The sequence below is a fragment of the Mytilus californianus genome, unplaced genomic scaffold (genome assembly GCF_021869535.1).
Source record: "Mytilus californianus isolate M0D057914Y unplaced genomic scaffold, xbMytCali1.0.p SCAF_7, whole genome shotgun sequence".
NCBI lineage: Eukaryota > Metazoa > Mollusca > Bivalvia > Mytilida > Mytilidae > Mytilus > Mytilus californianus.
Window position 1 is genome coordinate 97,692,530 of NW_026262723.1, and position 17,068 is coordinate 97,709,597.

Genomic DNA, 17,068 nt, shown 5'->3' on the forward strand with positions numbered 1-17,068 from the left:
CATCAGGTTTGTTTAACATTATTGAAAAAAATTTATTTCAGACAAATAGGGATCTAGAAAACCCACCACCTGGAACTGTTGTGGATCATACCATTACAAGGAGAGAGTGGTAAGTAAGCAATGTTGGCAGACATGTAGTGTATAGAATTTCTTATGTTAGATATTTGATTAACTCACAGCCCCTATAAGAAAAAGTAAAGTCTCTTCATGATATAAATTTTTATGTGTATATTATTCATTGTATTGAAGAATGTTTTATTTGATAGAATTAAAATGTATCTTTTTGTTGGGGATGCAATGATAAAATGTTGAATAAGGCAGATTTTACAGTATTGTGTTCTGCCTCCTACTTTCATGATAAATAATTAAAGAAGCCATTACATGAAAAAAAGTTATATTTTCTGAAAATTTATTATCAGTAGGTCATAATTCTTCAAAAAAGGAGTAAATAGTGTAAGAGATTATTGAATGGTTGCCAAGGAAACAGGGATACCCACATTTTCTCCTTTTGCACCCTGGTCCAAAATTTCATTAATTTTGGTTTAAAGCCTTTAACCAGCAATAAAACCAAAATAAATTCTGAAAGGTAAAGGGTTTAGGAAGATATTCAGCATCTTACACATTACTACTTCTAATATATTAGTGAAAAAAAAATATGTTTAAGATGATGGACATGTGACATATGGAAAATGGGACAAAAAGTTTATGTTTTTCAAAGTAAATGACATCTAATACACAGTAAAAAGAATTGAATCAGTATAAAGTTGCATGTGTTGCCAATATTTACTTTTTACTAGTTTAATTTGTGCCAGATTCTTGAAAGAAAACATGTTTTGAATTAAGGCTGTTGCTAATGTGACGGAGACAAAAAAGAGTAACGTTAGCGACATTTGGACATGTCACATTGGCAACAACATCTTTAAAAGTTGAAATGTATGCACACAGTGGTGCTTTATAAATGCTTTGAGTAATTAAAATGTACAGTCTGGTTTAGAATTTCTAAATATACAGAATGTCATTGGCAGGTGTTCTTTGTATCAAATGAATACACAAGAAACCAATTTGTAATAGTAACATTAGCAACATCTTCTTCAGTAATACATTAAGAAAATTTGCTATCTAGATCGGTCACACTAAATGTGGCCAAAATTGTTACAGGAGGTGAAAAATAAGATTCATGATATCTTTATCGAAAATTTTTTAAGATGTAACTGAATGATTCTTCTAGATCTGTTCATATCTTTAGAGTCGTGAACTGAGATGTTGATATGATATGAGTACCAAATGCAATAAGAACTGTTCTTTGTACCAGACTGACACACCAGATTTTATGGATGAATGGATTAATTATTGTTTAACGTCCAGTGTCAACCTAGTACGTGCACATCAGGGCGAGAACAAGTTGATGTAATATGATCTCTGCTTTGTACTAGACTGACACGCTCAACAGGATTTTCCACAAAGACACATTATACAGACTCTGTTGCCTCTGTAAGCTGACCTTTGCTTTTACTCCTAAATGCTGTCGGCTTGGATGAGAAGCAGCAAAGACCAATTTTAATGTCTTATTTTATCTGGCTGGGGATTGAACCTGCAACCTTTGGCACTCAAAACAGAAAGGGGGATATGGATTATTTATGAAACACAAGCCAAAATGCCCATGTAATGTCTGGCAAGAAACATCAAACAACAGAAGAATGAACAATTTCAAATCAATTCGCAGTGAAGATGGAAATACCATAGTGACCAATGCCTCAATGACTTTCATCATGGATTGTAGTAAAGAAAGTCTTATGTAGTCTTCAGAACACCTTAATTGCTTTGCCCATTTAATTCATGATGCATTTGCATTCAAAAGTCTAAAATACTGCCTAGAAGCTTAAAAATATTTTAATGTTTGAAAAATGTATCGTCTCTGTTAGTTCTGGAGGTGTTAGTTCTGAAGGACTTCATCTGAAAGAAAATAAATTAAAAATATTACTAATATATTTAAAATGTATTGTACTGCCTTCAAACTTACTTCAATCAAGACATAGTTTTTTGCCGAATGCTTTCAGTATATATGGTAATTAAAGATATGTTGTCATCATTAATTGTAGCTAGAATAGTTCAAGTTACCATCTTCTTTTAATGATTACCCGAGATTATGCTAAGATACCCCTGAAAATCAAATGTATGTTTACCATTTGGTAATTTTGTCTCTGAGCAATGACTTTTATGCCAATTTGAGAACTGGACTAATTTTGGCAAATAATGAACTAAGTTGTTATTATAAAAATAGAAGATGTGGTATGAAGCTCTTCGAAAAGGAAAAAGAATATTACCTTCAAATATATATAGTAATGAGCGCCCCTTCATTACTATATTAGGCGGTTTTAATTTTCTTATAACATCACAGGCTGCTATGGTATACTTCAATGTGCCCTCCTTCCATCCTCTGTTGTAACTTCTATAGTAAATAATCCATGGCCATTCAGACACCTGAAACAAAATTTTGCAAATTATGACAAGTGACTTCTCAATAGATAAAATCAAAACTGAACGCTGTTAAAAAAGTTTTGTTTTAAATCATTTTTAATTGTACCATGATAAATTAGATCACAGAATAAATTGTGTCATGAGGTATAATTAACTAGGTTTCAGTGCATGAAACAATTACATAACTATCTTAATTTAAAAGAAGTATTGATAAAAACTGTTGATACAAATGTATGTATATCTTGACCTAGCAGTAAAGTTAAAAAAACCTTTAAGGAATAAAGATGGTCAAGCACCTAAAAGACCAAACATTGTCCTAACCACAAAACTTAACAACTGTCAATGCTGACTCCGGCAATAACACAAAACCAAACATAACCTGACCTAGACTTCAAAATAATAGTCCGTTTTTTTAGATAAAAATGATGACTGGAAAATCTTAAAAGAGTTTTGAAATACTAAGTCTTTCCAAATTAGAACCACGTTAAGACACTGAAACTTTGAAAATTGAAAAGCATTTAAAGATTTTCCAAGTATCTTATTTTTTTAATGAGAGTAAGAACTAAATTTCTTAAGTTAATACCATACCGGTAACCCAATTTCTAGATTCTAACAGGAAAACAACCGAAAAAGTTAAATAACTTAATATTTGTTTGCCAAAAGTTACTAAAAAAACTGTAACAATGGTTTTCACATTTTTTCAGAGAAATCTAAGTCTGGTTAAATAAAGTTTGAAAAATCTGGAAAGAAAAAAATAACATCAATATAAACAATTTGATGAACTTGGTAACTTACAACTGCTGGATATACATCATTTCCAAAACTGACAGCCAGGTAATCACCAGTTTTAAAAGGTCTGTTTTAAATAGCATTAATAAATCATAAATCATAAAACTCTATAGTCTTTCCCTTTTTAGATAAGAAATAAATTACTGAAATAATGTAATATATATAAATTAGCTGTTATAAATTTTTCCCTTATCCAAAGCTCATTACCTTGTCTGGATTTGGCTATATTTGTTTAGATTTGAAGTTAAAACTTTGAACTACAAGTAATTAATGTAAATCTTTGAAACACAAATAATAAATGTACACATTTTATTTTAAAACAAGACTCTTGTAGATCATAATCTTTAAGGTTACAAAAGTATCCCTTAATTTTATCATTGTTATTTCGCCTAGTAGTTATAACAAAAACACTTTGACTAGAACATTTACAATTCAAGTACCTTGATTTCTCTGTTACACTGGACTCGAATGGTGGCTGCTCCATACAATAAGACTTGACTTCTGACCCTTCTGTAACATCAGACTTTACTTCTAACTGCCTCATACCATCTGACTTGACTTCTGACTGCTCCATACCACCAGACTGAACTTCTGACTTTTCTATAACATCAGAATTGACTTCTGACTGCCCCATACCATCAGACTTGACTTCTGACTGCTCAATACCATCTGACTTGACTTCTGACTGCTCAATACCATCTGACTTGACTTCTGACTGCCCCATACCATCTGACTTGACTTCTGACTGCTCCATACCACCAGACTGAACTTCTGACTTTTCTATAACATCAGAATTGACTTCTGACTGCCCCATACCATCAGACTTGACTTCTGACTGCTCAATACCATTAGACTTTACTTCTGACTGCTCCATACCATAAGACTTGACTTCTGACTGCTCAATACCATTAGACTTTACTTCTGACTGCCCCATACCATCAGACTGAACTTCTGACTTTTCTCTAACATCAGAATTGACTTCTGACTGCCCCATACCATCAGACTTGACTTCTGACTGCTCAATACCATTAGACTTTACTTCTGACTGCTCCTTACCATAAGACTTGACTTCTGACTGCTCCATACCATTAGACTGGACTTCTGACTGCTCAATACCATTAGACTTTACTTCTGACTGCTCCATACCATTAGACTGGACTTCTGACTGCTCAATACCATTAGACTTTACTTCTGACTGCTCCATACCATCAGACTTAACTTCTGACTGCTCAATACCATTAGACTTGACTTCCGACTGCTCCATCCCATCAGTCTTGACTTCTGACCGTTCTATAACACCAGACTGGACTTCTGACTGCTCCATACCATAAGACTTGACTTCTGACTGCTCCATACCAACAGACTTGACTTCTGACTGCTGCATAATATTTGACTTGATTGCTGACTGCTCCAACTCATGAGACTTGACATCTGACTGTTCTATAGCACCAGACTTGACTTCTGACTGCTCCATAACATGTGACCTGACTTGTGATTGTTCCATAACCCCTGTGTTTACCACTCCAATACAGAGTGCTCTTCATAATAAGGGACTTCTGATAGTTCTGCAACAGACTGCATTTCTGACTGCTCTGGGTCATAATGGATCTCTACATTAATCTCATCAGAGATGACTTCTGTTACACCAGGGTTTACATCATACTTTCCATCAGCTATGTCTGCTTGGTCACATAAAACTTCAGACATGACATCAATATCACTCTTATTAATGTTCATAAATATTTCATTTTCAAGAAAAGTTTTTATAAAGCTGTCATCTTCATTAAAACTTGTATCAGAATCCTCAAAGCTCATTAAGAGTTCTGGACTGAGTGATTCAGGTCCTCGTCTATGTAGAGGTAAAAGTGGCACAAAATGGTTGATGAATCCATCATGTCTTGTTGATGACCACATAACAGCAGCTGAGGAAGAACATATACCATGCTGTTCTTTCAGTGGAAGAATCCGCCTGTGGAGTACAGTTTGAGGAACAACATCAGTTTGTACGTCTGGATAAACTGACAGTAACTCACAATTCAAAACCGATGACACTGCAAGGAGTTCCCAAATTCCCATCCATGAACCATTTTTACAGGAGTTCATCACTTCTTCTTCATAAAGTCTTCTGATTACATTTCGAGTGAGTCTATCTCCAGGTGTATACTGTAAATTCAGAAATTATTGCGATGTTTTTATTATTGCGAAAAATGCGACATGGTTATAATCGCAATAATTTAAACTCGCATTTTGAAATTTTTTATATAAATTAAACAGGATTTTTCTCAATATCGCAAAAATTGAAATCGCATTTTAGTCTAAAATGACAAAATCGCAATAATAAACGCACGCAATAATTTCTGAATTTACAGTATTGCTCTAAAAACATTATATATGTATTCAGTAGACAAGAGGCATCCTTGTTGGGGAAACTATTTCCCTGAAGCAGAGTTTCATTTTTCAAATATAATTCTGCATTAATGCACATCTCAACAGTTATTCTAGTTCTCACTTCCATATAATGGTCTTCATTTCCGAAGATTAGTGTGCTAATACTACGAGGGAGACAATTGCCATCCCCATATACCACCACTGGCAAATAATTCACGAACTTTGTTCGCTGTAGTCTTTTTTTTGGGAACAAATTCGATGCATCCTTGTCAACTACTAAATTATTTGACACTATGTTGATATCTTCATTTATTAATATTTTTATTTGTTTGAATTCTTCATTCAAATGTGTGCAAAATGCTTGTAAGCTTTCATAGTCTTTACATCTTTGCAGCTCATGAAGCTTTAAACTAAAGTATTGTTTTCTGTCTAATACTGTGTGCTCAGTTGTTGGTGTTTCATTTAATTGTTGTTCTGCTGCCATCGGCTTCGTTTTCTCCTTTTTGCACTGTTCTACTACAGGTACCTTGGGCTTTGAGGATACTGTTTTCTTATTTTTTCTAATTGCAGTTTTCTTTTCTTGTGCATGTTGTGGACCAACTTTCTTATGAAGATTCTCAATCTTATCTTTTGCATTTTCTTTTTTTTCATTGTTCTTAGTTCCCTGCATAATTGTCTTCCTCTTTGATTCTCTGACTTCATTTCGGATCTTTATTGATTGAATATCAGTATAATCAGAATTTAGACATCTTGTATAGTCTCTGTCTATACAGTATTCACAGAAACAGGACACTGTTTTTTTATATAGTTCACCTAGTTTCTGAGGAACATTATTAACCTGATGAATTTGTCTTATTCCTTTAACTGGATCAACAGTTTCTGCTTTTTTAGAATGGTCAATAATGTTTTTTTCAATAAGAAAAAAATTTCTCTTTGATCCTGGTTCATCCAAAACAATATGCTCACAGCACCAACGATACATGTCTGTAGCATTTGTTATTATTGCTTGTCTTCCTATTACAGCTGAGTCCACAGATTTATTTACAGAGGCAACCTCTCCATCGCATTCACTTTTTCCATGTTCACTTCCAAAGAAATGACGCTGTATTTCAACATTTGATTGTGCTAATTCTGCAAAGGTGTGTCTACTTTTATATTGTCCGGCACAGCCATCAGAAAAAATGATAAATTCCTTGTAGGGAACAGACTTTTTTTCTAAAAATTCTAGAGATTTGGTTTTAAAATACTCCACTGCATTTGAATCGTGTGTAATATCATCACTAAGAAACACTAATGAATGTCTTACAATCAATTCTGGTACATATCTTGAATGATAAAATAAAACTATGGGATGTAGTGTTATCTGAGCGGCAGCAAAATATGCTGATTTGATTTCATCTTGATATCTCACCAGCCTATTTTTTCCGAAGTCCATTACCATTAACACTTTATCTTTAGGAAGATTTTCTTTTATTTTGTTAAACTGGAACTGTTGCCAATCAGCAATAAAAACATGTTTAACAAGGGATGTACCTTGTGTTGGTTTGTCGACATCTTCCTGCAATTCCTCTAGACATTGTTGTACATTTCCTTCTTTTTTTACCAAACACTTTCTTATCTTACCATCAAATCCCATTTTTCTCTCCCAGTGGTTCCAGGACAGATTTCTTAACTGACCTTGACTTAAGACATGATAATGTTGCACAATTGTTTTCCCGTGTGAACTACACTTTTCACAAATACCATATACACAGTTACTGTGGTGGAATCTCATCGCATCTGGTTTTCTACACATTAAAAATTTGACAAGCTCTTTTTCATTTCTTGGACTTTTGTTATTAGGAAAAGCTCTGTTTAGACATGACAGCTTGTATTTGATATTAAAGCATGTTGGACAAACACAAACATTCCATTGAGTTTTGTTTAATAGTCTCACACATTTTGGCTTTAATGAAACAAATTTTGAAAATCCCAAATTAATAGTAGGGTTTTCTTCTTTAAAAAGTTTAAAAGCAGCTATCAAGGTCATTTGAAGAGAATATCCTGGCCCATATTTTGTTGCATATCGCTTTTGTGGGAGAACTCTGGCTGTTCTAAGGTAGAATGACGATACTAAGTTTTCTACTGTCTTGGGTACTTTATCTCTTCTTATTTTCCTGGGTTTTATTTTCAGGTTCTTCAATGCTTTTCTGACAATGTTTTTTCTATCATAACTTTTCAAAGATCTGAGTGTATTTCTATCTAAGATGTCTTTAGCAAATGCTTTATTTCGACGAATAAATATGCTTGCATATTTTTTTTCTTTAAGAATCCTCAGTTCTTCGTAAATGGCATCTTTCTTTCTTGGTGTTGTGTTTTTAATGATATGTGTTATAACATCCGCAAACTTTCTTGGTGTAGTTGGCAGTTTTTGTCGCACTGAAGATGCCTTATTCCACAAGGACTGCTTTGTTTTATATGTTTTCCCACTGCTTTTGGTTATTTGTATGTTTTCAGGCGATTGCTTATTTTTCTTTTGATAGTTTTTCTCTTCATCTTTCGTTTGTTTTTTACGACTCTTTATCTTTTTCCTTAATCCATCTTCTTTTATAGTTAGATATGTTTGCCCTACATTTAGCCTTTGCCATTCTCCATTTCTCTCTCTTTGTCTTAACATTTTTTCTGGTTGCTGGTTTTTTTTGTGTAGGATGAGCATTTTTGTTTTGTCCAATCTTCACTTTTATTGGTGATGTTGGGTTAGCTTCCTTCTTCCTTTGTCTGTGTTTAGCTTGCCTTAATCTTTGGTTTTCCAAGTAATTTTTGTTCATTTGCTCTTCTTCTGGTGTTCTGTTCCTATTCATTCTAATTGATTTCAGTTTTTGTCTATTAATTTTTGAATATTCTTTTGCCTTTCTAAATATTCTTTGTATTTCTGTGGGTTATTTTGTTTGAGTTCTTGCCTCCATATAGTGCAGCGATGCTTCTGGAAGGAATTTAAAAAAATATATATAAGAAAGAGGGAAGCCAGTTAAAACATCAAAAATAAAAATAATAAAATGTTCCGCTGGGCGCAGCTTGATACGACCACATAGGTCGAACCCTGAACAGTTGGGGCAAGTATGGACACAACATTAAAGCTTGATACAGCTCTGAATTTGGATTGTGATTAAATATTTGACACAGCATAGGTTTCTGACACAAAATGAATGTGGTCTAAGAACTTAATTTTTTTTTATTTACCTATTATGGTCCAATTTTCAAAATCTAAATACATGGTTAGATTCAGCATATCAAAGAATCCAAAGAATTCAATTTTTGATGAAATCAAACAAAGTTTAATTTTGGACCCTTTTGACCTCAATATGAACCAATTTGATAGCGTGGCCAACAAATAAAAAATCTAAATACATGGTTAGATTCAGCATATCAAAGAACCCCATATATTCAATTTTTGTTGAAATCAAACAAAGTTTAAGTTTGGACCCCAATTTGGACCAACTTGAAAGCTGGGCCCAAAATCAGAAATCTAAATACATGTTTAGATTCAGCATATCAAAGAACCCCAAGAATTTAACTAAGTTTAATTTTGGACAGAAAAAAAATCACCCCCAAAATTTTCTGAACCCCCTTATGATTCATCACCCCCAAACTCAATCCCAGCCTTCCCTTTGTGGTAGGGTACCTTGCAGTACAATTTCAGAGAGATCCATACCATTGAACACAAGATATTGTCTGGAAACTAGAAAAATGCTTGTTTTTTGTCCCTTTTTGGCCCCCAATTCCTAAAATTTTGAGATAATTACCCCCAAAATCAATCCCAGCCTTCCCTTTGTGGTATGGTACCCTGTGATATAATGTCAGAGAGATCCATACACTAACACACAAGTTATTGTCTGGAAGTTACAAAAATGCTTATTTTTGGCCCCTAATTCCTTAACTGTTTGTACCATAACCCCCAAAATCAATCCCAACCTTCCTTTTGTGGTATTGAACCTTATGGTAAAATTTCATAGAGATCCATTCACTTAAAGTTATTGTGCGAAAACCAATGTGTCTTCGGACGACAACGACAACGTGATACCAATATAAGATCTCAAAAATTGTTTGCGGTCAGATAAAAATTATCAGTATGTTGATTTGTTTTTTCGATGTTGTAAATTGACTTAATTGTGTCTGTGTCTTCAAAGATAATTGCATGCTAATTAGATATAAGAAGATGTGGTATGAGTGCCAATGAGACAATTCTCCATCCAAGTCAATTATAATAAAAATAACCCTTGTTCCTCAATATTTATTATATAATTTTAATTACATGTCTATGAGGGTGGTAAAGGTTTATTTTTGTGCAACTTATTCCCTGTCTGTACTTTATTATTTGAAGTTCAGTTGTGCAAGACAGGTACATGTTCAAGGTGTTCTGCTTATAAATTTAATTTTACTTACATTGTAATTTTTAAGTGCTTATTTTACGTGCTTGGTATTTTTCAAACAAATTGTAGACTAGCTTGACAGAGATTCCCAAGGCCATCCTTAAAAAAATGTTTGTTTCCCCCATTCCCCTACCCACATTTTTCAAAGTGGGTAGGTAGGTAGGTTTTTTTTTTGGGGGGGGGGGGGGGGGGGGATGTCGCCTTTCAGCAGTTTTTGTTAGACTTGAAAGTGTACTGTTCTGACAACAGCCCTGCAAGACTGTTCTTTTTGGTTCTCTTGTTATCATTTCTTATTAATTTGTGTATACATATGTATAAACATATTCATCCTCGTTCAGAAGGTACATTTTGTAAGTCAAAAATATAAATAAAGATGAAAACAATGTATTTATGTGTGTTAGATGGTAACCCCCTTCATTGAGTGTACATTTCAACGTGAGGTTTATATAAACTAAAATTCAAAACAGGTGAGGGACAGAATCGTACAGATAAAAATGATACCAGAATTTTAAGTTCTGACAAAGAATTTGGCCAGTTCCCCTTATCCTAAAGGAACATATTCTTTGCAGAAAAAAATATATGTCTCAAATTTTATTCAATGTGACAAATGTTTTTTTTAAAGATTATACCATTAAATCTGCAACGACTGTTTTGCCAGACAAGCTGTGGCCATGGAATGTCAGACTCAGAGCTCACCCATATTAAAATATGGATCCAATGCCGTCAGTCAACTCAAGAAGCAATGAAGCAGTGCATCCATTTTGGCCGGGCAAATGTCCACTTTTTGATATGGGACAAGCTCTGCAAGCTAGGTCATGTCAGAAATTACGTCTTATTTCACATTTTTTTCTGTGTATGTATCCCCCTACCCCTTTTCATCCTCATAAATGCATGGCTTAATACAATGGTAGGGATTAATCCAAGCCATGGACCATTTGATTATTTTTCAGGCAGGGAATCCCTGATTATCAAACTGTCAGTGCCAAACACTAAATTTTAGTCTTATTTGTAGCATTAGCAACTCCAAAACATGTCTTGTCATAACGTTAGCAACACAGCATGTTTTTTCAATCTCTTGTCAAAATTAATGCAAAATCATGGGTTTAAATAAAAAAGAATACTAAATAAACAAACATTAGTAGTTTGTTTAACTGTTCCTCACAAACATGTTTGTAAAATTAATTTGGAAATTTATTAAATTGTTGTCGTATTTTTTGTCCAACTGAAGACGTTAGCAACATTATTTATTTTCTTAACTGTCTTCAGGGTGACATTCGCAACAACTGTGCATGTCTCCAATGAACGTTCGCGACGATCAGGCATGTCTCAGTAGACACAGATCGACAATCGCAACGCTCAATTACTGTCCCAAAGTAACGATAGCTACATAACAATCTGTCCATCTTATACCGTTCGCATCAAATTATTAAAAGAAATGTATTTTGATGAACTAGAAGATTTAACTGTACGTAAAATATGGTCAAATCTCGTTGGGAGATGAAAAACCGCAACAAAAGTTTCTTAATGTGACATTTAAATGACATTACTTGATTCAACGTTTTGTTGCGAATGTCTTTTTGATGGACGGAATACAATAAAGGACCTCATGTAACGATATAACAGACAACTTACCTTCTTTGCTTTCCCATTATGTGAGGGAACCGGCTCCGCATCCATTTCTGCAAAGGGCGATATCGTAACTCCTATCCAGGAGAGTTACAGATGTAAATATATATTGCTCACGTGACATTGATTTGAACGGAAATGTAGAGCAGTAACGTTCGCAAAAAATAAAACAGCCAATGATATTGATCCCGAAAGTCCTTTGACCCCCTTTCGTCATCAAAATTTAATGTGATTGCTATTTATATCAATTATTTATAAAACCCGAGTTAAAAATAACAATGGGCCGTCTGAGAACCAACACGAAAATTGCGATCGTAACATACCACAATGGACAAAAAAGATGTGACGTTCGCAATAATATTATTAAATTACCTTTTTTAGCCTTTACCAATAAAAATATGCCTTAAAATAATAATTAAAACACAAAAGAAGACTTTTCATTAAAATATAAGTCCATGTTATTAGGCTCCACTTATAAATAATACTTTAAAATTCCACTCCAAAAAAGCTAGATGTCAGTCAAGTAGGTCACAATGTCTATTCAATGTCCAATATTTTGAAATTGAAAACCCTCTTATTCTAACAAACAACATAAACACAGGGTAATTTTTATTTTTATTTACTCAGAAAGACACCTTTTATTAAATAACATAATGCATTACTTCATTTCACACTCTGTTTCACAGTTTCAGCAATTCCTTTTTTGATGGATACAAAAAAACAATACTTCCTTTTTATTGTAAAATCTGCCATAAGCTTAGTCAGTTTAATGAACCCAATTTGTGATGATGTTGCCCTGTTCAGAATGTCAGGATTAAAATAGGATGCAATGTTTTTATACCCCCGCAGTGGCAGAGGGGGGATTAAGTTTTACCCTTGTCCCTCTGTAGGTCTGTACGTCCCAAAATTAGTTTCCATTCTCTAAATTAGTTTGCCTCAACCACATGTTATCACCAAACACAGATCAAGTTTGAATTTGGGTGGGGTCATTTTCACCGTTCTCGAGTTATGTCTCTTTATAAATGGAAAAAAATTGCAGAATTTGCCGTATTTTTACAAGCAGGGGACACATGGTATGGGACACACTCTTCATTGGTTTACATTTGACATGAAATAGTTAGGAAAACTGAAAAAGGAAAAAAGTCTGAGGTCACATTTGAATTTATTTTACTTATGTATATTGTAGGTATGACTTCTACCTTGTTTCTCAGCATGTAAGACAAGGAACAGTGTCACCAACACATTATATTGTGGTACATGACAGTTCTAGCATGAGACCAGATCATCTTCAGCGACTGTCATACAAAATGACTCATTTGTATTATAACTGGCCAGGAACTGTAAGGGTCCCTGCACCTTGTCAGGTAAGAGTTAGAACATGTTGAAATGCAATGCACAGAACAAATTTTAAACATGCCGAGAACTCAGTTTAGTCTGTTGAAATACTGAATTCTCTGTTCAAGATGAACAATAAAAGTTATTGGTGCGTATTCTTTAAACTATCAGTTGATAGTGGAAATGTGAATATTTTTCGATTTAAATGCATTTTGTTCAAGTGTTAAATTTGAGTATCAACATTAAGGTCATCTTTCATCTGAATATGTTTGTCCAATTTTCATGATTGTGAAATAGGCAAAAATAACCCTGGTGTAAAAAATTTCAATGTTTACAGCCACGTTACTTTCAATAGTGTATGAATAAAACAACCCCTGTGTAAACATTTAACAAATAATACTGATTTACATTATATTTTTTTTTTAAATTTCTTCTTTCTATTTTAGTTAGTTTCTTGTATTATTACAAATGAATGCATTTACTTGGTTCCTTTTCAGTATGCCCATAAGTTGGCTTACTTGGTTGGCCAGAATATCCACAAAGAACCAAGTACAGAGCTGTCAGACAGATTGTTCTTCTTATAGAATAGATGGTACCAAATATCACCCAGAAAGTCTTGGGCTAATAAGATGTTAGTCCTGTTGGATATTGATCTCAGTGCTAGTCAAATTTTAATTGATTCTGTTTACAGGGATTGTGGAAAAATAGTGACTATTTTAGTGATGTTTTAGCTTTTATATCACATGACTACACGGTTTTGTCTTCCTTTAATTAGACAGTTTTTGGAGGACATTTACATGATATAAGTAGTCTTGAACCAAAAGATGTGTTTTATACATTATTTTTTCATATTTAGTTCATCATTGACATAGTAATTTTTAGTTCATCTCCATTGCAAAAGACAAGGGAATGTGTTGATTTAATTGTTACATTCATTTTATATTTTGTAATGTTTCGTTTTACTTTGCAAGATAGTGAAACTTGCAGAACAATGTTATTATTATTTTACACTTTTGTACATCGTGTACATGTACTGTATGAAAAGAAGTTTTTTTTAGATGTCTATATTAGCTGTAATACTCCCATAATTTATGATAAAAGAGCAAACCTTTTTACCATATTAGGGAAAAACTAACAAAAGGAACTGAAATCTTAACATACATTTGTTAGGAATGCTGAAGACTGAATTGAAGAAAAAAAGTCAAATGTGTATTTTTGTTAGTGAATATAAGTTTAAAATTTTATGAAAGTTTCCCAAAAAAAATACGTAATGGTCCTTTAGGGTATTCTTTCTTCTTCTTTAAACTGTACTCTGCATGTAAGTTAATCAGGTAAAATTTTTGTGATTTTTTTTCTTTCTAAAAGGACAGTTATTATTCTAGTCATATAATATTGTTGGGTGTATTTTGTTATTACTTGCAGTAGGAATGGTTGATATTCTATATGTTTGTAAATAGGCTTTATGTTGGTGTGAGAACAGTGAAATAAATGTGTGGACTTCATTCAGCAAACCATTGTATATAAAACAACCTCACATATCTCAGTATGACATATTCATTCATGAAATACAAAGCAAATTATATACCTGTACATTAATATCATTCTTATTTATGTAAAAGGCAGCAATGAGTCTTAACCAACATTATATACCATATGTTATAAATTTTCATACACATTTCAAGTTAAAACTCTATATTAATAAATTGTATTTGTTTATTTTGACTGCAATATTTAGATCATGTTCAGCATATCTGATGCTGGAAATTCGACTGGAAAATTTTCTTGACATTTTTTATCAGTATTTATCTTCTACATTCATTTAAAAAAAATTATGTTTATAGAAAAAGTTACAATTTTTTCTCTCCCAGGCAGCACTTTTTTCCTGAGTCATTAGCTTCTGATAGAATTATGTTACATTTTAATGTCCCACGATATGGTCAGTAAGACAAACACTGCTATATTGGGGAAAAAATTTGAAATAGTTTCAAGTGCTAACACCAACTAAATTACATAATGACACAATACATTTCATATACTGACTAATTAGAAAATGCAGTGTTTCTTCAGAGTGTCCCTTTAAAGCATAGATTGCATTCACACCCTGATTTTCGAAATTCCATATTAAATTTTATCATAGGTAACAATGTTGCCTGCAAATACTTTGAAACTAGAGAAGATGTTTTGAAGTTTGTTATTCTGACCAATCAGACATAGGAATAATGCATTTATGCTTTGAAGTTTGTTATTCTGACCAACCAGACATAGGAATAATGCATTTATGCTTTGAAGTTTGTTATTCTGACCCAACCAGACATAGGAATAATGCATTTATGCTTTGAAGTTTGTTATTCTGACCAACCAGACATAGGAATAATGCATTTATGCTTTGAAGTTTGTTATTCTGACCAATCAGACATAGGAATAATGCATTTAACATGGGCAATGGAACATTTTTATATTTGAGTTATTTTTTAGTTGAGATTTTTTAACTGGTAAATAGATAATAATCCAGGTTGAATTTGGTTCCCTTGCCCATATCAAAGTCAGATACTAAATTATAATGTGTGTACAAGCAATGTTGCTTCTCGTGATGTCTCAATAAGGGCGATTAATGACTTCACTGATCTTCACAAAACTTGGACAGAAGCTTCTTCATAAGTAAGAGAAACCATCCTGATCAATTTATATTGTATTTGGCTAATAATGTAACAAATGTTGGTTAACCACAACATTTCTGCTTTCAGAAAATACCTTTTGTACCATAAATTATATCTTTACCAAAATTGGTTTGATAACACTCCAGGGAGTGAAGATTACTTAGGTTTTTGATATAAGAAAGTGTTCAGTTTACTTGGTAACCTACTAATAACATTAATTGTACTTAATTCAAGTGTTCACTTTAGATAAAGTTCTTTTTCTATGCAAAGTTTTGTTCAGATGTGTTTCATAATATCTTTATTTGTCTTATATATTTGCAATAACCTCAACAATGTGTATTGAGAATATTATTGTATGCAACTTGAATAATGAAAATTTATTACAAATAAAAAATTTAAAGCAAGTCTTTTTATTCTATGTCGTTTGGTGTACCTTGGACTAGTGAATTTCCCAATTGCAATAATTCTACCTTTACTCGAGCCATTTTTAGCTCACCTTTCCAAAGGAAATGTGAGCTTTTGCCATCACTTGGCGTCCGTCATTGTCATCCGTCCGGTGTAAACTATTTCAAACATCTTCTCCTCTGAAACTACTGCACCAATTCCAACCAAACTTAAGCTGAATGATCCTTAGGGTATCTAGAATAAAGTTTGTGTTTTATTTTCTGTTTCGTCAAAAAACATGGCTGCCATGGCTAAAAATAGAACATAGGGGTAAAATGCAGTTTTTGGCTTATATCTCAAAAACCAAAGCAGTTAGAGCAAATCTGACTGGGGTAAAAGTGTTCATGAGGTAAAGTTCTATCAGTCCTGAAATTTTCAGATGAATCTAATAACCCATTGTTGGGTTGCTGCCACTAAATTGGTAATTTTAAGGAAATTTTGCAGTTTTCGGTTATTATCTTGAATATTATTATAGATAAAGATAAACTGTAAACAGCAAAAATGTTCAGCAAAGTAAGATCTACAAATAAGTTTTTATATGACCAAAATTGTCAATTGACCCCTTAAGGAGTTATTGCCCTTTAAGGACAATTTTACACAATTCGTTTATCATGTTTTCTAACTTTAAAAAATCTTCTCCTCTGAAACTACTGAACCAAATTAAACCAAACTTAAGCTGAATGATTCTTAGGTTATCTAAAATTTATTTTTGTGTTTTATTTTCTGTTTCCTCAGAAAACATGGCAGCAATGGCTAAAAATAGAACATAGGGTAAAATGCAGTTTTTGACATATCTCAAAAACTAAAGCATTTAGAGCAAATCAGACAAGAAGTTTAGGTATTCATTAGGTCAAGGTCTACCTGCCCTGAAATTATCAGCCAAATCTGGTCTCTGATTTTTAGGTTATTGCCCCTGAATTGATGATTTTAAGGAAATTTTGC

General features: G+C 33.1%; 1 protein-coding gene across 1 annotated transcript in view; it reads left to right on the forward strand.

Annotated features, from left to right (window-relative positions):
* Nucleotides 1-16,086, forward strand: part of LOC127708810 (piwi-like protein 1) — an 85,371-nt gene extending 69,285 nt beyond the window's left edge. Inside the window, exons 19-21 of the mRNA XM_052213946.1 lie at nucleotides 42-109; nucleotides 12,877-13,054; nucleotides 13,523-16,086. Of these exons, the coding sequence (XP_052069906.1) occupies nucleotides 42-109; nucleotides 12,877-13,054; nucleotides 13,523-13,609 (333 nt within the window). The 3' untranslated portion in view covers nucleotides 13,610-16,086. The remainder of the gene's footprint in view (nucleotides 1-41; nucleotides 110-12,876; nucleotides 13,055-13,522) is intronic.
* The last annotated feature ends 982 nt before the right edge of the window (nucleotides 16,087-17,068 follow it).